Below are 23,938 nucleotides of genomic sequence, written 5' to 3'. Positions count from 1 at the left end.
TTTAGCAAAACTGGGGAATGGGTAATAAAGGGATTATCTATCTTTTTAAACAATAAAAAGTTTATTATAGACTGTCTCTTTAAATAATCTGAAATAATAATTCCCAAGTCCTGTTTAGTTAGTTAGTAATGTACCATTGAGACTATAACTGGACTTTGGGTTTTTGGATCCCATATGCATAATTTTGCTCTTGGTAATATTACATTTTAGATCAAATTTGCTTTGTTTTCTTGGTATCTTTTATTGAAGAGTAAAACTAGGTAGGCTCATGAGAGCTCAGGAGTGTGCATGTGTCTTTAGTACTCTATGGCAGTGATTTTTAACCTTTTTTTTGCCGTGGCACACTTTTTTACATTAAAAAATCCTGTGACACACCACCATCCCAAAATTAAAAAAAAATCCCACATTGTAGCCTAATACAGCATATATATATACACACATACATACACACAAAGACACACATACTGTATGTATTGTGCTGTTATGCCATGCCTCCTACAAACTAACCCTGCACTGGGAGTAAAAAACAAGCAAAGTTTAAAAAATATGTCACACTGTTGTCAGTCTGCCGCGACACACCTGAGGATCTCTCACGGCACACTAGTGTGCCACGGCACACTGGTTGAAAAACACTGCTCTATGGCAGCAGTGTTTTCCAACATTATTTGCAACTTTGTTATATATGATGGAAAACACTGCTGCCATAGAGACTATGACACGTACTAAAGACACGTGCACACTCCTGAGCTCTTATGAGCCTACCTAGTTTTACTTTTCAATAAAAGATACCTAGAGAATGAAGCAAATTTGATAAAATAAGTAAATTGGAAGGTTGTTTAAAACTGCATGCTCTTTCTGAATCATGAAAGTTTAATTTTGTTTTTTACTGTCCCTTTAAAGGGAAATGAAACCCAACTTTTTTATTTTGTGATTATGATCGAAAAATACAATTTTAAACAACTTCCAAATTAACTTCTATGATCAAATTTTCTTCATTCACATGGAGAAGCAGCAATTTACTACTGGGAACTATCTAAACACATCGGGTGAAAAAATGACAAGAGGCATATACCTACAGCCACCAATCAGCAGTTAGCTTACAGAACGGCATTGCTGCTCCTGAGCATACCTGGGTATGCTTTTCCACAAAGGATAACTAGAGAACCACGGTCCTCAAGTACGCCTAACTGACAAGGTTTTCATTTTACAAAGGATAACTAGAGAACCACGGTCCTCAAGTACCCCTAACTGACAAGGTTTTCATTTTAGCTGAGCCAGTGCACAGGTGAAATAATCAGCTTATGGGTGAGAGCAGGTTAGTTACCATGGTTACTGATCAGCTGATTACTTCACCTGTGCAAAAGGTTCAGCTATAATGAAAACCTGGCCTGTTGGGGGTACTGTTGAGAAACACAGCACTATTAGAATTATGAAAGTAAAAAATTGGGTTCACCTCTTGGGAACTTACTATTTAAATAAGAATTTTCTTTGAAATGTTATGTTCCGTTATTTGAATGACCAATCTCTTTAATACTATGTGTGATAATTACAGCATATTTTTTTATCAGCATATTTCAATTACTGCTATAAATGTATCTTTTAAAACTTGTCTAGAAAAACTTCAGACTCAAGGTACAACTGAGAAGACAGAGGGGGTTAACTATGGCAATTTAAGACTTATTTCAGCTAAAAATCCCAAACCCCTGGAAGACTTCAATACAAATTACTTTGCTGGAACTGAAGTAAGTTGGATCTGTTGCATGTAAAAAGCTTTGCAGTTCATATTACAGGTACCCGCTCTTCTGGAAAAGTCATTAAATATGCGCCGCAGGCATAACTGTCATTGCGTTTAGTTCCTCAATTATTCTGGTCATATAAATATTTATTCAATAAGCTTCTGATGCTATTTGCTATGGCAACATAGACTTTTATTTTTTTGTATTTTATTGGCATATTACAAGATGGAATTACAAAATCATAAACAATTGTGACAATTTAACTGAATTTTTTTGAGTTGAGGTAAATATAGTAATAAAATAATAATGGCGTTGTGCCTAATAATATATTTAGTTTTGAAATTCTTTATGCTAGACACCAGCAGCCAATGATGATCTACTACAGAGCTGTAAAGCCCCATGTCACTAACTAGTCCCCCCCTACAAAATAACTCCCATGATTCCACACAAATTATTGCTGCTCTAAGGAGTTACTCCACATGACCGCCCATTTCTAAGGACTGTACCATCTCAAAGCACTGAATGGGGTGCAGACAAAGCCAACTGCTCCAAAAATGTATTAGAAAGACAATTCTAAACTGCACAAAGTGTGCAAGATTTCTTTAAAAGTAACTTTTATTCTGGTTATTTAAAAGATATACCATCTCAAAGGCACAAGTCCCTACAACTCCCATGATGCCACAGGGTTCAAGTCCAGGACAGTGAGCCCTTCCACCTAAATTCTCACAAGAAAAAAAGGCAAAAGGCCGCACTCTGCAGTTAAAAAAACAAAACATTTTTAAAAACAAAAATTAAAATAGGTGTAGGTTGCGCCCAATAAGTTTGCTTTTCCAACGCAAAAGCTTATTGAGAACATGCTTCATGTGATTTTATTGTTCTGTTTCATCTCTGTATGTTACACATCTCTTAAAAACCCTCTTGACTATGTTTATTCTAATTATTCTGTATTTTATGGGAGATTCTATTTTCAGTATAATTTTCCTTTAATGGGAAATTAAAGTATTTTTTATATATGTACAGGTGGCCCTCGGTTTACAACGGTTCAATTTGCACCGTTTCAGAATAACAACCTTTTTTCAGTCATGTGACTGCTATTGAAAAGCATTGAGAAGCAGTGCATTGATTAAAATAGCCAGTAGGTGGAGCTGTCCGCTTGTATTGCAGCAAAGATATGCAAGCCAAGCAGGCTGAAATTAATCAGTTTAACCAGACCTGAGCTATCGAGCAGCTTGCAAAGGAATAAGATCTTCCTGTCTATAAATCAGTCCAGATTGGAATGCATAGAAAGAACTGTTTGCAGAAAAATGCAAGTAAAGTCTGTGTTGTGTGATTATTTTATTAGGTTTATAATGCTGTTTAGCAAATGTTTTTGTTCATTTAACTTAGTTTAATTATATATTCTGTGTTGTGTGATTATTTTATTAGGTTTATAATGCTGTTTAGCATTTAAAGTCTTCATTTCAAAGCTTTAAAAATAATGTATTAGGTGTTACTTATGACAATTTTGAGAGGGGCCTGGAACCTAACTCCCTCACTTCCCTTTGACTTACATTATAAACTGGGTTTCAATTTACAACGGTTTCGATTTACAACCATTCCTTCTGGAACCTAACCCCGGCGTAAACTGAGGGCTACCTGTATAGGATATCTCAAGAATCAAGCACTACTTTGTAAAATATCTGAATACAAAACAAACATTTTTAACAGCATATGGTCCTTCATGGGAAGTAAATCATTTCCTGTGGTTTCTAATGTCAGAAATAAAGAAGAGTTAAAGGTTCAGTAAATTCAAAACTGTCATGATTCAGACAGAGCATTTCATTTAAAAAATCACTTTGCTGTGTACTTCTATTATCTAATTTTCTTTTTTCTCTTGTAATCCTTTGTTGAATATCATAGCTAGGCTTAGAAGAAGCAATGCATTACTGTGAGCGTGCTGCTGATTGACAGCTGCATATTTATACCTCTTTGTCATTGGGTCATCTGATGTGTTAAAGGGACAGTCTATTCAAAATTAAACTTTCATGATTCAGATAGGGGATGCAATTTTAAACAACTTTCCAATTTACTTTTATCTACAAGTTTGCTTTGTTCTCTTGGTATTCTTTGTTGAAAGCTAAACCTAGGTAGGCTCATAAACTGCCTTTTGACAGTTTTCCACAGTTACAGTGCTAGTTCATGTGTGCCATATAGATAACATTGTGTTCACTCCTGTAGAGTTATTTAAGAGTCACCACTGATTGGCTAAACTGCATGTCAAAATAAAGAGAAAGGGAGGTAAGGGGGCAGTCTGCAGAGGCTTAGATACAAGGCAATCACAGAGGTAAAACGCATATTAATATAACTGTATTGGTTATGCAAAACTTGGGAATGGGTAAAAAAAGGGATTATCTATCTTTTAAACAATACAAATTCTGGAGTAGACTGTCCCTTTAAGCTAGCTCCCAGTAGTGCATTGATGCTCCTTCAACAAAGGAATACAAAGAGAATGAAGCAAAGTTGATAACAGAAGTACATTATAAAGTTGTTTAATCTGTCTGCACTATCTGAGTTATGAGAGGGAAATGTAGGGTTTCTTGACCATTTAAAACCTGCCATTTTAATAAAATAACACTAGAATAGTCTGTGCTACACAGTCTCTGCTAAGTACGCCCTCATCTCATGCTGTAAGTCATCCATCCATCTATAGCTGCAACTAGAAGGTTCATTTTATATCTATTGCTATATAAATAGTATAAGAAGGATGACTGACAGAAAAAACACAGTGATGTAGCCACTCGCACCTGTATTAAATGTAATTGCAGAGTGTAGGATATGTTTGTTTAGTGGGGTCTGGTTTTGCCTATATAAACTGACTTACGTTCTTCCTGTTTTAGCATGGTGAACTTGTGTATACGGACTGGAAGATGGAGAAAGATGGTGATACTGGAAGGCTTATTAGTAAGTATGCCAACAGCATTATTCACCTTCTGGGTTATTACCAGTTGTCCTTTACAATCATACTGGTTGATCAGACGATAGTGTTAGGTGGTGTATTGACCTTAGATCAGATCACATGATCTACAGCTGCTGTCAGCTATATAACCACATCATACTGTATTACCTGCTATATAACCACATCATACTGTATTACCTGCTATATAACCACATCATACTGTATTACCTGCTATATAACCACATCAGACTGTATTACCTGCTATATAACCACATCATACTGTATTACCTGCTATATAACCACATCAGACTGCATTACCTGCTATATAACCACATCAGACTGTATTACCTGCTATATAACCACATCATACTGTATTACCTGCTATATAACCACATCAGACTGTATTACCTGCTATATAACCACATCAGACTGTATTACCTGCTATATAACCACATCATACTGTATTACCTGCTATATAACCACATCAGACTGTATTACCTGCTATATAACCACATCAGACTGTATTACCTGCTATATAACTATATCAGACTGTATTACCTGCTATATAACCACACCAGACTGTATTACCTGCTATATAACCACATCAGACTGTATTACCTGCTATATAACCACATCAGACTGTATTACCTGCTATATAACCACATCATACTGTATTACCTGCTATATAACCACATCAGACTGTATTACCTGCTATATAACCACATCAGACTGTATTACCTGCTATATAACCACATCAGACTGTATTACCTGCTATATAACCACACCAGACTGTATTACCTGCTATATAACCACATCAGACTGTATTACCTGCTATATAACCACATCAGACTGTATTACCTGCTATATAACTATATCAGACTGTATTACCTGCTATATAACCACACCAGACTGTATTACCTGCTATATAACCACATCAGACTGTATTACCTGCTATATAACCACATCAGACTGTATTACCTGCTATATAACCACATCAGACTGTATTACCTGCTATATAACCACATCAGACTGTATTACCTGCTATATAACCACATCAGACTGTATTACCTGCTATATAACCACACCAGACTGTATTACCTGCTATATAACCACATCAGACTGTATTACCTGCTATATAACCACATCAGACTGTATTACCTGCTATATAACCACATCAGACTGTATTACCTGCTATATAACCACATCAGACTGTATTACCTGCTATATAACCACATCAGACTGTATTACCTGCTATATAACCACATCAGACTGTATTACCTGCTATATAACCATATCAGACTGTATTACCTGCTATATAACCACACCAGACTGTATTACCTGCTATATAACCACATCAGACTGTATTACCTGCTATATAACCACATCAGACTGTATTACCTGCTATATAACCACATCAAACTGTATTACCTGCTATATAACCACATCAGACTGTATTACCTGCTATATAACCACATCAGACTGTATTACCTGCTATATAACCACAGCAGACTGTATTACCTGCTATATAACCACATCAGACTGTATTACCTGCTATATAACCACATCAGACTGTATTACCTGCTATATAACCACATCAGACTGTATTGCCTGCTATATAACCACATCAGACTGTATAACCTGCTATATAACCACATCAGACTGTATTACCTGCTATATAACCACATCAGACTGTATTACCTGCTATATAACCACATCAGACTGTATTACCTGCTATATAACCACATCAAACTGTATTACCTGCTATATAACCACATCAGACTGTATTACCTGCTATATAACCACATCAGACTGTATTACCTGCTATATAACCACATCAGACTGTATTACCTGCTATATAACCACATCAGACTGTATAACCTGCTATATAACCACATCAGACTGTATTACCTGCTATATAACCACATTAGACTGTATTACCTGCTATTTAACCACATCATACTGTATTACCTGCTATATAACCACATCAGACTGTATTACCTGCTATATAACCACATCAAACTGTATTACCTGCTATATAACCACATCAGACTGTATTACCTGCTATATAACCACATCAGACTGTATTACCTGCTATATAACCACATCAGACTGTATTACCTGCTATATAACCACATCAGACTGTATAACCTGCTATATAACCACATCAGACTGTATTACCTGCTATATAACCACATTAGACTGTATTACCTGCTATTTAACCACATCATACTGTATTACCTGCTATATAACCACATCATACTGTATTACCTGCTATATAACCACATCAGACTGTATTACCTGCTATATAACCACATCAGACTGTATTGCCTGCTATATAACCACATCAGACTGTATTACCTGCTATATAACCACATCAGACTGTATTACCTGCTATATGACCACATCAGACTGTATTACCTGCTATATAACCACATCAGACTGTATTACCTGCTATATAACCACATCAGACTGTATTACCTGCTATATAACCACATCAGACTGTATTACCTGCTATATAACCACATCAGACTGTATTACCTGCTATATAACCACATCAGACTGTATTACCTGCTATATAACCACACCAGACTGTATTACCTGCTATATAACCACATCAGACTGTATTACCTGCTATATAACCACATCAGACTGTATTACCTGCTATATAACCACATCAGACTGTATTACCTGCTATATAACCACATCAGACTGTATTACCTGCTATATAACCACATCATACTGTATTACCTGCTATATAACCACATCAGACTGTATTACCTGCTATATAACCACATCATACTGTATTACCTGCTATATAACCACATCAGATTGTATTACCTGCTATATAACCACATCAGACTGTATTACCTGCTATATAACCACATCAGACTGTATTGCCTACTGCAATTCTCACTTACATTCCCATATTGGTTTTAAGATTATATCCATATCCCTGAAGCCCCTGTCACTTATATACCTCAGATCAGATCTCATGACCTTAAAGCTCCTGCAGACCACAGCCTACATATATTTTACTGAACAGCCAGTTGAAATACTGGACCGTCCAGTTAAAGGGACACTCAAGTCAAAATTAAACTTTCATGATTCAGAAAGAATATGCAATTTTTAATAACTTTCCAATTGACTTCCATTAACAAAATGTGCACAGTCTTTTTATATTTATACTATTAAAATCAACAGCTCCTACTGAGCATGTGCAAGAATTCACAGAATATATGTATATGCATTTGTGATTTGCTGATAGCTGTCACCTGATACAGAGGGGATGGAAATAGACATAATTTGCATTTCTTTCCTAAGATATAGAGGCCTAGATTTGGAGTTTGGCGGTAAAAGGGCTGTTAACGCTCCGCGGGCTTTTTTCTGGCCGCACCATAAATTTAACTCTGGTATCGAGAGTTCAAACAAATGCTGCGTTAGGCTCCAAAAAAGGAGCGTAGAGCATTTTTACCGCAAATGCAACTCTCGATACCAGAGTTGCTTACGGACGCGGCCGGCCTCAAAAACGTGCTCGTGCACGATTCTCCCATAGGAAACAATGGGGCTGTTTGAGCTGAAAAAAAACCTAACACCTGCAAAAAAGCAGCGTTCAGCTCCTAACGCAGCCCCATTGTTTCCTATGGGGAAACACTTCCTACGTCTGCACCTAACACTCTAACATGTACCCCGAGTCTAAACACCCCTAGCCTTACACTTATTAACCCCTAATCTGCCGCCCCCGCTATCGCTGACCCCTGCATATTTTTTTAACCCCTAATCTGCCGCTCCGTAAACCGCCGCAACCTACGTTATCCCTATGTACCCCTAATCTGCTGCCCTAACATCGCCGACCCCTATATTATATTTATTACCCCCTAACCTGCCCCCCACAACGTCGCCGACACCTGCCTACACTTATTAACCCCTAATCTGCCGAGCGGACCTGAGCGCTACTATAATAAAGTTATTAACCCCTAATCCGCCTCACTAACCCTATAATAAATAGTATTAACCCCTAATCTGCCCTCCCTAACATCGCCGACACCTAACTTCAATTATTAACCCCTAATCTGCCGACTGGAGCTCACCGCTATTCTAATAAATGTATTAACCCCTAAAGCTAAGTCTAACCCTAACACTAACACCCCCCTAAGTTAAATATAATTTTTATCTAACGAAATTAATTAACTCTTATTAAATAAATGATTCCTATTTAAAGCTAAATACTTACCTGTAAAATAAATCCTAATATAGCTACAATATAAATTATAATTATATTATAGCTATTTTAGGATTAATATTTATTTTACAGGCAACTTTGTAATTATTTTAACCATGTACAATAGCTATTAAATAGTTAAGAACTATTTAATAGTTACCTAGTTAAAATAATAACAAATTTACCTGTAAAATAAATCCTAACCTAAGTTACAAATAAACCTAACACTACCCTATCAATAAAATAATTAAATAAAATACCTACAATTACCTACAATTAACCTAACACTACACTATCAATAAATTAATTAAACACAATTCCTACAAATAAATACAATTAAATAAACTAGCTAAAGTACAAAAAATAAAAAAGATCTAAGTTACAGAAAATAAAAAAATATTTACAAACATAATAAAAATATTACAACAATTTTAAACTAATTACACCTACTCTAAGCCCCCTAATAAAATAACAAAGCCCCCCAAAATAAAAAATTCCCTACCCTATTCTAAATTAAAAAAGTTACAAGCTCTTTTACCTTACCAGCCCTGAACAGGGCCCTTTGCGGGGCATGCCCCAAGAATTTCAGCTCTTTTGCCTGTAAAAGAATAAATACAATACCCCCCCCCCCAACATTACAACCCACCACCCACATACCCCTAATCTAACCCAAACCCCCCTTAAATAAAACTAACACTAAGCCCCTGAAGATCTTCCTACCTTGTCTTCACCATCCAGGTTCACCGATCCGTCCTGAAGAGCTCCTCCGATGTCCTGATCCAAGCCCAAGCGGGGGGCAGAAGAGGTCCATGATCCGGTCAAAGTCTTCATCCAAGCGGGGCAGAAGAGGATCTTCCATCCGATTGAAGTCATCATCCAGGCGGCATCTTCGATCTTCTTCCATCCGGAGCGAAGCGGCAGGATCCTGAAGACATCCAGCGCGGAACATCCATCCGGACCGACGACTGAACGACGAATGACTGTTCCTTTAAGGGACGTCATCCAAGATGGCGTCCCTCGAATTCCGATTGGCTGATAGGATTCTATCAGCCAATCGGAATTAAGGTAGGAATTTTCTGATTGGCTGATGGAATCAGCCAATCAGAATCTAGTTCAATCCGATTGGCCGATCCAATCAGCCAATCAGATTGAGCTCGCATTCTATTGGCTGATCGGAACAGCCAATAGAATGCGAGCTCAATCTGATTGGCTGATTGGATCAGCCAATCGGATTGAACTTGATTCTGATTGGCTGATTCCATCAGCCAATCAGAAAATTCCTACCTTAATTCCGATTGGCTGATAGAATCCTATCAGCCAATCGGAATTCGAGGGACGCCATCTTGGATGACGTCCCTTAAAGGAACAGTCATTCGTCGTTCAGTCGTTGGTCCGGATGGATGTTCCGCGCTGGATGTCTTCAGGATCCTGCCGCTTCGCTCCGGATGGAAGAAGATCGAAGATGCCGCCTGGATGATGACTTCAATCGGATGGAAGATCCTCTTCTGCCCCGCTTGGATGAAGACTTTGACCGGATCATGGACCTCTTCTGCCCCCCGCTTGGGCTTGGATCAGGACATCGGAGGAGCTCTTCAGGACGGATCGGTGAACCTGGATGGTGAAGACAAGGTAGGAAGATCTTCAGGGGCTTAGTGTTAGTTTTATTTAAGGGGGGTTTGGGTTAGATTAGGGGTATGTGGGTGGTGGGTTGTAATGTTGGGGGGGGGGGGGGTATTGTATTTATTCTTTTACAGGCAAAAGAGCTGAAATTCTTGGGGCATGCCCCGCAAAGGGCCCTGTTCAGGGCTGGTAAGGTAAAAGAGCTTGTAACTTTTTTAATTTAGAATAGGGTAGGGAATTTTTTATTTTGGGGGGCTTTGTTATTTTATTAGGGGGCTTAGAGTAGGTGTAATTAGTTTAAAATTGTTGTAATATTTTTATTATGTTTGTAAATATTTTTTTATTTTCTGTAACTTAGATCTTTTTTATTTTTTGTACTTTAGCTAGTTTATTTAATTGTATTTATTTGTAGGAATTGTGTTTAATTAATTTATTGATAGTGTAGTGTTAGGTTAATTGTAGGTAATTGTAGGTAGTTTATTTAATTATTTTATTGATAGGGTAGTGTTAGGTTTAATTATATCTTAGGTTAGGACTTATTTTACAGGTAATTTTGTTATTATTTTAACTAGGTAACTATTAAATAGTTCTTAACTATTTAATAGCTATTGTACCTGGTTAAAATAATTACAAAGTTACCTGTAAAATAAATATTAATCCTAAAATAGCTATAATATAATTATAATTTATATTGTAGCTATATTAGGATGTATTTTACAGGTAAGTATTTAGCTTTAAATAGGAATCATTTATTTAATAAGAGTTAATTTATTTCGTTAGATAAAAATTATATTTAACTTAGGGGGGTGTTAGTGTTAGGGTTAGACTTAGCTTTAGGGGTTAATACATTTATTAGAATAGCGGTGAGCTCCGGTCGGCAGATTAGGGGTTAATAATTGAAGTTAGGTGTCGGCGATGTTAGGGAGGGCAGATTAGGGGTTAATACTATTTATTATAGGGTTAGTGAGGCGGATTAGGGGTTAATAACTTTATTATAGTAGCGCTCAGGTCCGCTCGGTAGATTAGGGGTTAATAAGTGTAGGCAGGTGTCGGCGACGTTGAGGGGGGCAGATTAGGGGTTAATAAATATAATATAGGGGTCGGCGGTGTTAGGGGTAGCAGATTAGGGGTACATAGGGATAACGTAGGTGGCGGCGATTTGCGGTCGGAAGATTAGGGGTTAATTATTTTAAGTAGCTTGCGGCGACGTTGTGGGGGGCAAGTTAGGGGTTAAGAAATATAATATAGGGGTCGGCGGGGTTAGGGGCAGCAGATTAGGGGTACATAAGTATAACGTAGGTGGCGGTCGGCAGATTAGGGGTTAAAAATTTTAATCGAGTGGCGGCGATGTGGGGGGAGCTCGGTTTAGGGGTACATAGGTAGTTTATGGGTGTTAGTGTACTTTAGGGTACAGTAGTTAAGAGCTTTATAAACCGGCGTTAGCCAGAAAGCTCTTAACTCCTGCTATTTTCAGGCGGCTGGAATCTTGTCGTTAGAGCTCTAACGCTCACTTCAGAAACGACTCTAAATACCAGCGTTAGAAAGATCCCATTGAAAAGATAGGCTACGCAAATGGCGTAGGGGGATCTGCGGTATGGAAAAGTCGCGGCTGAAAAGTGAGCGTTAGACCCTTTAATCACTGACTCCAAATACCAGCGGGCGCCCAAAACCAGCGTTAGGAGCCTCTAACGCTGGTTTTGACGGCTACCGCCGAACTCCAAATCTAGGCCAGAGAGTCCACAATGTAATTCAGTTACTAGTGGGAATATCACTCCTGGCCAGCAGGAGGAGACAAAGAGCACCACAGCAAAGCTATTAAGTGTCACTCCCCTACCCATAATCCCTAGTCATTCTCTTTGCCTCTGCCAATGGAGGAAGTGAAGTTTGGTGTCTGAAGAAATAAATTGCTTTTTCGGGTACTTTTCCCTGCAAGCAAGGATTTGGGTTTAGCTAAATCCATGTCAATCTCTTCAGTAGAGTAGTGGTGGCTTTTAAGCAGTTAGGAAGTTGTGAGGTAGTCCTTGCTTTGTTTCCTAACACATTGCTGCCCATGGTACAGAAAGCCAGAGTTGGTTACTCTGTTCTTTCTTTTTCTGCAGGTCTCTGTAAGAAGTATGTGTTCTTTCAAGCCTTGTGAGCTGTCTTCCTGCCGGACAGCTAGACTGCAAGTAAGTGCTTTTGTCTTCTAGGTCTTGGAGACTTGCACTTCAGAATATTTCATATGCAGTAGATGGGGACATTTTTAAAATCCTTTATACAGGATTCTCTTTGGTAGTGGGCAGGCACATTATGTATGTTGCGACTAGGGGTTAATCTTTCCTTTATTGGGACGTTTTTCCTCTTTGGGCTAATTTTGTTGAAATACGTTAATATGTGTTGTGGGGCTTATGTTTAATACAGGGATTTATGTATAAACTTAAAATTTGGCAGTTGGTTTTCTTTGCTTGCTTAGCTAGAACAGGCTAACTTACAGACTGCTTGAGCGTTTGTGTAAATTTAGCTCCGGTGTTGTAGGCAGAGGGAAACGTGCGCCTTTTTCTTGCTGCGAAGTTTCCTCTCTCTGCCGGTCATGTTACTTCTCTCTGCTGTCGGATATTCACGGCACGGAGCAGCGTCATTGAATTTCAGTCTCTTCAGTGTCAATTTACAATACGATCGTTTTAGAGACTTCTGGCAGCCAAATTGTGTATAAGTGTTACTGTAAGGCACCTCAGCCTGTCTGAAGTGTAGGGGTTAAACTTAGGATGGTGAGGGAGAAGATAAATGGGTTGTATAGTAAAATTCAGGGGTTCAAATCAAATTATAATATTACTTATAGCCCCTGAATTCCAGAACCTCAAGCAGTAATATACATCCAAATGTACAAAAATGTATGCAAGGAAGCTCGCAACACAAAGAAAGAGACTGCAGGTTACTGGACTAGTATAATACTTGAGCCCACTTGAAATTAAGGTTAGACAAAGAAAGATAGAACAATATAATGATCAAATCACACAAACATACCCATTTATACTAGATAACTTTATTGGAGAAAAAATAAAAGCCCAACTGGACGCATACTCATGCACACATACACATACAATTAAAACTGTCTGGAACTCAGTAAAAAATGATTTCCTATCAAAAAGCACTTGAATAGATAATAGTTGGTTGCTACCAAGGTGTTCAAATATATTGTAATAATTCAACCCTGGGAGCACACAAATGATTTATAGACAGTGTGAAAATAAATCTAATCAGTTTATAAGTCTTTTCTAAAAGCACAACCTCAAAGTGAGGAATAAGCACAATATTGTATGGTTTGGTGTGCTGGGAGATCAATATATGAAAATAGCTGTTCAAACACAAGAGTAAGTATTTTAGTAGCTTGTTCACAAACTAAGTAAAGGTTGCACTATAATTATTTGTACAGATATTGCAACTGGCAATTATTGGATCTTAAATATATAGGATCTGCTAATGTTTTTATATCAACCTTAGATTAGTCATACCGTTAAGGCAAATATTCAGTGTTACAGTTGCTGTGTATAGCAAACCTGAAGTGTAGGGGGCCTGATTGGTTTATTATTTTAAATAATTTTTGCATAACGTTAAGCGGCTGTGGTATTACAAATTCTTAAAGTGACAGTGTATTTAAAAAAATTCTACAATTTGGGGAATTTTTTATTTTGTATTATGAACTCTGTGTCTTTTGACAAATGCTTGTTATGCCTAGAGGCACAAATTGTTTTGCCTATGCAATTCTGTGCTGCATGCTTAGCTTGAACACTTCAATTTAAAGATAAATGAATTCCCGCTGAGCCCAATGTCTCTCAGGATGATGCTGCTCAGGATGATGCTGTTCAGGCAATGCCACAGCTTTCCTATTCTAAACTTATTGACCAGCGCAGAAGATAAACCATGCAAGCAATTAAAATACAGAGGTTCCCCCCAAAAAAACTTTAGAATAGTATTAGTTTGCAAAAAAGAAAGAATATTTATTGAACAAATTAATGCTTAAGGTGGCAGATATATAAAATACCTTTTATTTTCAAATGCCCTTTACTTTAAAATGGGTATATCTCAAATCCAGGCTGTAACATAACCTTGTTATCAAGCTGATAATAATGGATATTCCTATGAGGTCAGCCGATTTAATAGTTAATTCTCTGTATCCTAGCCTCTATGGGTCTGTGAATCTTACTTGTATAGATATGACCCAAAAGATTTAAAAGTTAAATGTGGCAAATGATATATAACTAAGTATTAAAATGTGACAATTTTAATAAACACAAACCCTACACTGAAACTGGTTAACCATAAACGTTTAAAAAAAATAAACATAAAAACGTCACATACTACGTCACAAAAATACAATCTTCACAGAATATGTTACAAGATAGGTACAAAATACAATTAAGCAAGTAAATAATACGTACAAATAGATCAAAATTGATAAAAAATAAAAATGTAAATTGATGAAAGTACAAATTGAAAAAAAGGAATCCAACAGAACGTGTAAGCTTAGTCCATATAGTCTCCCTCAAAAGTCATTGTCTGGTTCTGTTAATGGGAAACAAGAATCCCTTAGTGCAATATCGCAGTGTAGTACAATATATGTATATCCGTACTCACATATAGGGATTCGAAAGTCCGGCTCCTAGATACCGTCCTGTGGCAATAATCTTCCCGTTGTAGTATGCACTCGTATAATAAACAAACAGCTGATATATTAAATTTGTAAGGTCCAAGCTCACCGGCATATGGTCTAAGCTAATGGTCTGATTGTACAATGCAAAAACAGACCAAAGATCTCGACTGTCATGAGCTGTTACCACGCCTTGAGTGAGACAATTAGGACAGGTGTGCCTCACTACGGAAGCGCTATCGTCTAAGCAACGCGTTTCAATTTATTTTTCAAGCTTAGACTGCCCTACTTCTGAAGTTCCTTTTAAACATAATGTGCTTAAAAGAATACTCAATGTTTAAAAAGGCATAAGATAACTATATGCTTAATCATCCAAAGAGATATACTTACTATATATTAAGCCGGATATAAAAATGTATAAATATATATAAAATATATATATATATATATATATATATATTAAAAAAAAGCTGATTATAAAAATAGTAATATATTATAACTAAAATTATTTAAATTAATATGTATCATTGCTATATGTATCTTATAAGCCTCTAGACATCTTGTATTTACAAAAAATTGCGTACATAGGGGCATATTTATCAAGCTCCGTACGGAGCTTGATGCCCCGTGTTTCTGGTGAGCTTTCAGGCTCACCAGCAACACAAGTTATGAAGCAGCGGTCTAAAGACCGCTGCTCCATAATCTGTCCGTCTGCTCTGAGGTGGCAGACAGAAATCACCGAAAATCAACCCGAATTAAATACGATCGGGTTGATTGACACCCCCTGCTAGCGGCCAATTGTCCGTATGGAAATTTATTTGAAGTATGGAAATTTATTTGAAAAATGTAAAAAAATGTAAAATAAAATTACAATTATTATAGAATTAAATAAATCTGATTACGAATCTAAAAAACACCCCAAGTCAAAATCTAAATCAAGTCCTTTTGGTGATAGCGTGTTTAACTCAAATATCCACTTGGCCTCTCTTTTTAACAGATCTTTTCTAACATTTGCTCCTCTCCAATTTGGTTTAACCTTATCTATTATTGTGTAACTAAAATGTTAAAGGGTCAGTAAACCTTAAAATTAATGTTATATAATTCTGCACATAGTGCAGAATTATATAACATTATATTAGCCAAACTTTATAACACATAATATTCCCTTTTCATTTTTAACAAAAAACGCCGTTTTACAGACCCGCTCTCTGCGCTCTGCTGAGCGTGTCTGCTTTTTTTACACAGCGCATCGGGCCAGCTGTATAGTCACAGCCCGGCCCGACCGCGCCATAGCATTAAGTGCAGCTCGCTCCTGCTCTGTCTGACAGCAGGAGCGAGCTGCACTTAATCTTATGGCACGGTCGGGCCGGGCTGTGACTATACAGCTGGCCCGATGCGCTGTGTAAAAAAAGCAGACCCGCTCAGCAGAGCGCAGAGAGCGGGTCTGTAAAACGGCGTTTTTTGTTAAAAATGAAAAGGGAATATTATGTGTTATAAAGTTTGGCTAATATAATGTTATATAATTCTGCACTATGTGCAGAATTATATAACATTAATTTTAAGGTTTACTGACCCTTTAAGTTTCCTTTATTGCAACTCTTAAAATGTTTAGGTATAGGTAGATCTAAATTCCTCTCAATTTTCAAATGTTCATGGATTCTATCCCTTACAGGCCTCTCTGATTCTCCAACATATTGTTTACCACACAAAGACTCTATTAAATAAACAATATTGGAGTCAGAGCATCTATAAATATCTTTCATTTTAAATTCTTTACCATTTATATTAGAAGAAAAAGATCTTTTTTTAAAAACACCATTATTGTTTCTATTACTATCTGTGGGGCTAGCATAGTCTTCAAATTTTTGCATTTCTTGTATACAATTTTTGGGAGATCCGGAAGATATGGTCCCAGAACTTTGTCAGATTTTAAAACATGCCAGTGTCTTTTAAAAAAAATTCTAACTCATGTTTATTATTATTGTATTGCGTAATAAAGGGGACAAAATTTTTATTTTTTGGTGATAGGTCCAAATAAATTTTCCCTATCTATTTTTAATGCCTCACTTTTTGCTTCGCTTATTAACTCCTTATCATATCCTCTTTCAACAAATTTATCCTCTAATAGTTTTGATTGGGACATAAAATCACCGATTTCATAACAGTTTCTCCTAATAAGCATAAACTGATTTTTAGGGATACTAGATTTCCATTTGTCTAAGTGGCAGCTTGTACCTTTTATAGAGGACCAGATTTGCCCCTAGAGTGACTGAGTCAAGGAATATATACTCCCATAAACCCATAAACAGATTTGCATAACTAGAGGCCAATCTGGTCTCCATAGCGGTGCCACATTCTTGTAGATAAAATTTACTTTCAAAGCTAAAATAATTATGGGTTAAAATATATCTAATACTATCTCAACGAACTGTCTCTCTGTAAGTAAAAATCTATTGCCTCTATACCATCCTCATGACTGATACTAGTATATAATGAGGAGACATCACATGTGGCCATTAGAAAATCATCTTCCCAATCTAAATTGTTTAAAATACGTAATACATCTGTGGTGTCCTTTAGGTATGATGGGAGCCCTTTTCCATAGTCCTGTAGATAAAAATCAATATACTCAGAGAGGTTTGATGTAATAGAATTGATCCCAGATACTATTGGGCTGCCCAGCGGTTTACTTACAGATTTATGAATTTTGGGCAGACAGTATAGTAGTGGAATTCTCGGATTACTCTGGGCTAGGTATAAACTCTCTTTTTCATTCAAAATTCCTGTATCTTTCGCTTTCCCTATAAGCTCCCGCAATTCTTTAGAGAACTTCTCTGTGGGATCTCTATTCAAAACTCTATAAGTGGTTTCATCATTTAGTAGGGTATTGACCATCTCTACATAATCCAGTTTATTCATTATTACGATCCCCCCACCCTTGTCAGCAGGTTTGATCATCACATTTTTGTTCTCTTCCAGTTCTCTTATATGAGAAAGTTGTGATTTAGATATGTTTTTATTTCTATTTGTATTGTCTACATCCAAATTCTGTATATCAGTAGTTATTCATTTCTCAAAAGTTTCTAAAAAGCCTCCTTTAATGTATTTAGGATAGAAATGTGATTTTTGTCTGAGATTAGAATGTACAAAACCTATATCATCTCTTGTCTTAATATTACAGACTTATCTCTCAAAGGGATTCTTCAAGAACCATTTTTTAACAGTGAGATTCATAAACTTATGTGCATCCACAAAAGCATTAAACTTATTTATTTTCTGTGTGGGGCAAAAGAGAGTCCCTTATCTAATACTTCTTTAGGTATAAACTCTCTTTTCTTTTACAAGATATGACGAGTCCACGGATTTCATCCTTACTTATGGGATATCGCTTCCTGGTCAGCAGGAGGAGGCAAAGAGCACCACAGCAGAGCTGTATATATAGCTCCTCCCTTCCCTCCCACCCCAGTCATTCTCTTTGCCTGTGTTAGTGATAGGAAGAGGCAGAGTGAGGTGTTAGTAAAGATTCTTCAATCAAGTGTTTATTATTTTTTTACAGTGGTGCCACTGTGTACTACTTTGTGCCAGGGTGAAGCCTAGACCAAATCACTCTCTTCAGTAAAAAAAGAGAAGCATTTGGTGGCTTTAAGGCAATAGGAACTGGTGGGACATAATTCTCACTGCACCTCCTATACATTGTTTGCTGCCCTAATACAGATAGCCTAAGCACTTTTAACTCAGGCTGCTCTTTGTCCACAGGGCTATGGGAGGGAGATGACCTCTGCAAACATGTTGGACTGCCATGCTGTCGCACAGCTTTCGAGGTAAGTGCTAACTTTATTATTTCTGGGGATGTACACTCTCAGAAAAAAAGTGAGCACCATTTTGCTGGCAACACATATAAGATAGGACTCTTTATGTGACAGGTAATTGTACCGTGTTATAGACAGTAAGGCTGGACAAACAATGTTCTGTTGTTCCCTTTGGTCTGGGCAGTAACTATGCAGACCGGGAGAGGACTAACTTCTGTTGTTGGCTGATAGATGGTGCTACCTGCCATCCGGTAGCAGACTTGGCTCCAATTTGCCTTGTTTTAGAATACAGGAGTGTCTAGTGCAGATTTATGTATCAAAAGTCTCCCAAAGCTTAAGTGTGACTTAATGCATGTGGTATATGCCTCCCAGATAACTCACATGTCAGTAATGTACTATTATAGCGGTTAATATATCTCCCGGTGCCTGATCTATAGGATCATAATGGCGACCGGGAGCTTGAGCTCTGTGACGCCCATGGTGGGCGGAGTCAGGTTTGCACCTTTTTTTGGCTCCATTGCTTGGACTCATGGCACAGTCAATCAAGGTGCCATGAGTTAGAGCCATGTCACGCCCACGAGGGGCGGAGTTACTTTGGCGCCGGTTTCGGCTAGTGTTTCTCTCACTGTTGGTTGGGATGCTGGGAGATGGAGTCTGTTACGCCCAAGAGGGGTGGGGCTACGTCTCTATTGCGCTCTACACTTCCTTTATGATCGGAGGGTAGAGTTTTTTCCCATAGGCTTAGTGATGGGTCAGAAGATGCTGTTATCGCTGTGCTGCACAGGGTCAGATGGAGCAATTTTAAAGTATGATGTGATTGCCGTATCTTATCAGTTCTAATTGAAATGTGGGCTTTGTATCGTAAATTAATGTGAACACACACTCCCAAGGAAAAACATTTAAGGGGGCAGTGACAAACGTTCTTTGTTATTTCTCACTTTAATTCCTGTTGTTTTGTTCAATTCAGTTTGGAACAGAACAGGAGCACATAAAACGTGAGGTTACTTTCGAATTTTAAAGAGAGTCCTGTCTCCAGCAATGCCTTTGCAGCTGCTTGCAGCTTGTATTCAGAAGCTGGCATTCCCTTTAAACAATAATTTGTGATACTCCTTCTACTATTGGGAGTCTGGTGTCACTGGTTAACCCATGCCACTATTTCTTCATGTAGTATTATAACTTCATGTCCCACATGCAGTGCTCTGATTTTCCCTCAAGTGTACATATGCACAGAGGTTGCTTATTCAACACAAAGGAGAATGTTACTTTAAAGTTTAAAGAAACAGTAACGTGTTGATTTTTATTATAATTGCTCCTTCTTCTGCTATAAATTGCTTTCAGGAGCCAGTTGACACTGATCAATACATGCCACAGACTTTTCACGCCCCACATGAAGTGCTCTGTGGTTCATCTCAAAAGGAATTGTTACTCTAGTCATTGCTTCTTTATTGTACATAGCAATGACCGTTAGTAGCAAGATTAACATGCTAATTGGAATGTTCCCTATGTTTTAAGAAACATCCTTTCTGAGTTAGATGCCTTAAGCAGCATTCTAACACTTTGCAAATATTTAATTCCTCCTTTGTGTCTATAGGATGGAACAACTGCACAAAAAGGGCAGATTCTTTCAAGATTTAAAGAGACAGTACCGTTTTTTTATGTTATTTTTATTGCATTAATTCAGCTGTTTATTTGTTATATCATCCTTTGTGTCTAAAGGATGGAACAACTGCACAAAGATACAGTTTCTTTCATGATTTAAAGAGACAGTACCGTTTTTTATGTTATTTTTATTGCATAAATTCAGCTGTTTATTTGTTATTCCTCCTTTGTGTCTATAGGATGGAACATCTGCACAAAAGGACAGTTTCTTTCAAGATTTAAAAAGACAGTAATGTCTTTGTATGTGCAAATGTTATCAAGGAATTTCTGTTGTTTCTTTGTTCATTCATCCCTTGTGATACGGGATGGAACAAGAGCGTACATAATGAAACAGTTTTCATTTTTTGTGTGTACCTTTTATTAAAAAATAAAATAAAAATTATTGTACCTTCTCTCTCTAAGGAGATGGCTATTAGGAACAGGTTGATAATGAGCAAGTTATGCCATTCTTTTCTCCTATAAGTGTTCCTTGGAAATCTATGATCCGCATTCGGTGTCCTGCGCTTCCTTTTACACTCCGTGCGGAGTTATTGTGTTTCCACAAGGTGGGAAACATTCCTAGAGGAAGTTTTTCAGTAGTTACTATTTCCAATGCTTCCTCCATATTATGAAGGAGGGAGATGCTTTGGGATTTTCCGAATTCTTGGTGATGTTCCTGATAGCTGACGCTGTCAGGGACTCTGGACGGACGGTCCCTAAGGTGGAGGGGACTATTTCCATTTTGGCTAAGCAATCTACTATTCCTGTTGAGGATAGTTGGACCTTCTAAGACCCTATGAACAACTGGTTGGAGGGTCTGCTTTATAAGGTTTGCCGTAGCATCCGGCTGTGTGCACACCTGTGCGGCAGCACATTGATTCGATATAAAGGGCATCCAGATGTATCATCTCAATGAGAGGTGTTCTTACATTGTGAGTGAGCCCTCTCTTCTTTGGGATTCCTGTGTCCCGTTCCTTCACAGGGACAGGGACTGTATCAGGTCTGTTATAGTTCCTAACAAAAGAGGGAACTTTCAGACCTATCTTAGATCTCAAGAGTCTAAACAAGTTTCTCAGAGTTCCATCTTTCAAGATGGAAACTATTCGTACCATTCTTCCATTGATCTAGGAGGGTCAATTTATGACTACCATGGATCTAAAGGCTGCATATTTTCATGTTCCTATCCACAGAGATCATTACAAATTCCTGAGGTTTGCCTTTCTGGACAATACATGCTGATCCCTTCAGTCCAATCCTTGGCTGTCAGGGACTTAGTGCATGGAGGCAATTGGATTGATGGTGGCAGCAATGGACATCATTCCGTTTGCTCGTCTTCATCTCAGACCTCTACAACTGAGCATGCTCAGACAATGGAATGGAGATCATGCAAATTTGTCTCCTCCATTAGATCTGGATCAGGAGACAAGGGACTTTCTTCTTTGGTGGTTGTCGCCGGTTCATCTGTCCCAAGGGACGTGCTTCCGCAGACCCTCATGGGTGATACTGACAACGGACGCCAGCCTACTAGGATGGGGTGCAGTCTGGAATTCCCTGAAGGCTCAGGGTGTGTGGACTCGGTCGGAGTCTCTACTGCCCATCAATATTCTGGAGTTGAGAGCAATATTCAATGCGCTTCAGGCTTGGCCTCAGTTGGCTTCGGCAAAATTCCTCCGTTTTCAGTCGGACGACATCATGACTGTGGCTTACATCAATCATCAGGGAGGAACAAGGAGTTCCTTAGCGATGACAGAAGTATCCAAGATAATTCGGTGGGCGGAGGCTCACTCTTGTTATCTATCAGCAATCTACATCCTAGGAGTAGACAACTGGGAGGTGGATTTTTTGAGCAGACAGACGTTTCATCCGGGGGAATGGGAACTCCATCCGGAGGTCTTTGCCACCCTGACTCTCAGATGGGGCAGGCCAGAGCTGGATCTTATGGCATCTCGTCAGAATGCCAAGCTCCCGAGATACGGATCCAGGTCCAGGGATCCTCAGGCCGAACTGATAGATGCCTTGGTCGTTCAACCTAGCTTATGTGTTTCCACCGTTTGCTCTCCTTCCCTGGGTGATTGCACGGATCAAACAGGAGAGGGCTTCAGTGATTCTCATTGCTCCTGCGTGGCCTTGCAGGACTTGGTATGCCGATCTGGTGGACATGTCCTCTCTGCCACTGTGGAAGCTTCCATTGAGGCAGGACCTTCTCATTCAGGGACCCTTCCATCATCCGAATCTAATTTCTCTACAGCTCTCTGCTTGGAGATTGAACGCTTGATTTTATCTAAGCGAGGGTTCTCTGACTCGGTCATTGATACCTTGATTCAGGCACGTAAGCCTGTTACTTGAAAGATTTACCATAAGATATGGCGTAAATATCTTTATTGGTGCGAATCCAAGGGTTACTCATTGAGTAAGATTAGGATTCCTAGGATTTTGTCCTTTCTCCAAGGAGGAGAAGGGGTTATCAGCAAGTTCCTTAAAGGGACAGATTTCTGCTTTATCTATTTTGCTACACAAATGTCTGGCAGATGTTCCGGATGTTCAATTTTTTTGTCAGGCTCTGACTAGGATCAGGCCTGTGTTTAGACCTATTGCTCCTCATTGGAGTTTGAATTTAGTTCTTAAGGTTCTTCAAGGGGTTCCGTTTGAACCTATGCATTCCATAGATATTAAGTTGTTATCTTGGAAAGTTTTATTTTTGGTTGCTATTTCTTCTGCTCGCAGAATTTCTGAGCTTTCGGTTCTACAATGTGATTCTCCTTACCTTATTTTTCATTCCGATAACGTAGTGTTACGTACCAAACCTGGTTTTCTTCCTAAGGTTGTTTCCAACAAGAATATTAATCAGGAAATTATTGTTCCTTCATTGTGTCCCAATCCTTCTTCTAAGAAGGCGTGTCTGTTACATAACGTGGACGTGGTCCGTGCCCTGAAGTTTTACTTGCAGGCGACTAAAGAATTTCGTCAATCATCTTCATTATTTGTTGTTTTTTTCCGGAAAACGTAGGGGACAGAAAGCTACGGCTACCTCCCTTTCTTTTTGGCTGAAGAGTATCATCCTTTTTGCATATGAGACTGCTGGACAGTAGCCTCCTGAAAGAATTACGGCTCATTCTACTAGGGCTGTGGCTTCCTCATGGGCATTTAAAAATTATGCTTCTGTTGAACATATTTGCAAGGCTGCAACTTGGTCATCTCTTCACACTTTTTCCAAATTTTCCAAATTTGATACTTTTGCCTCGTCTGAGGCTGTTTTGGGGAGAAAGGTTCTTCAAGCAGTGGTGCCTTCCGTTTAGGTTCCTGTCTTGTCCCTCCCTTTCATCCGTGTCCTATAGCTTTGGTATTGTATCCAAT

The 23,938-nt window shown here is 38.2% G+C and overlaps 1 protein-coding gene across 1 annotated transcript in view; it reads left to right on the top strand.

Annotated features, from left to right (window-relative positions):
* The window catches only part of DNAI3 (dynein axonemal intermediate chain 3), a 247,185-nt gene that overhangs the window by 146,287 nt on the left and 76,960 nt on the right, over positions 1–23,938 (top strand). The window contains exons 15-16 of the mRNA XM_053693156.1: positions 1,615–1,742; positions 4,613–4,676. Of these exons, the coding sequence (XP_053549131.1) occupies positions 1,615–1,742; positions 4,613–4,676 (192 nt within the window). The remainder of the gene's footprint in view (positions 1–1,614; positions 1,743–4,612; positions 4,677–23,938) is intronic.

Source organism: Bombina bombina, chromosome 10, assembly GCF_027579735.1.
Source record: "Bombina bombina isolate aBomBom1 chromosome 10, aBomBom1.pri, whole genome shotgun sequence".
Lineage (NCBI taxonomy): Eukaryota > Metazoa > Chordata > Amphibia > Anura > Bombinatoridae > Bombina > Bombina bombina.
This window is presented reverse-complemented; position numbering and strand designations above follow the sequence as displayed.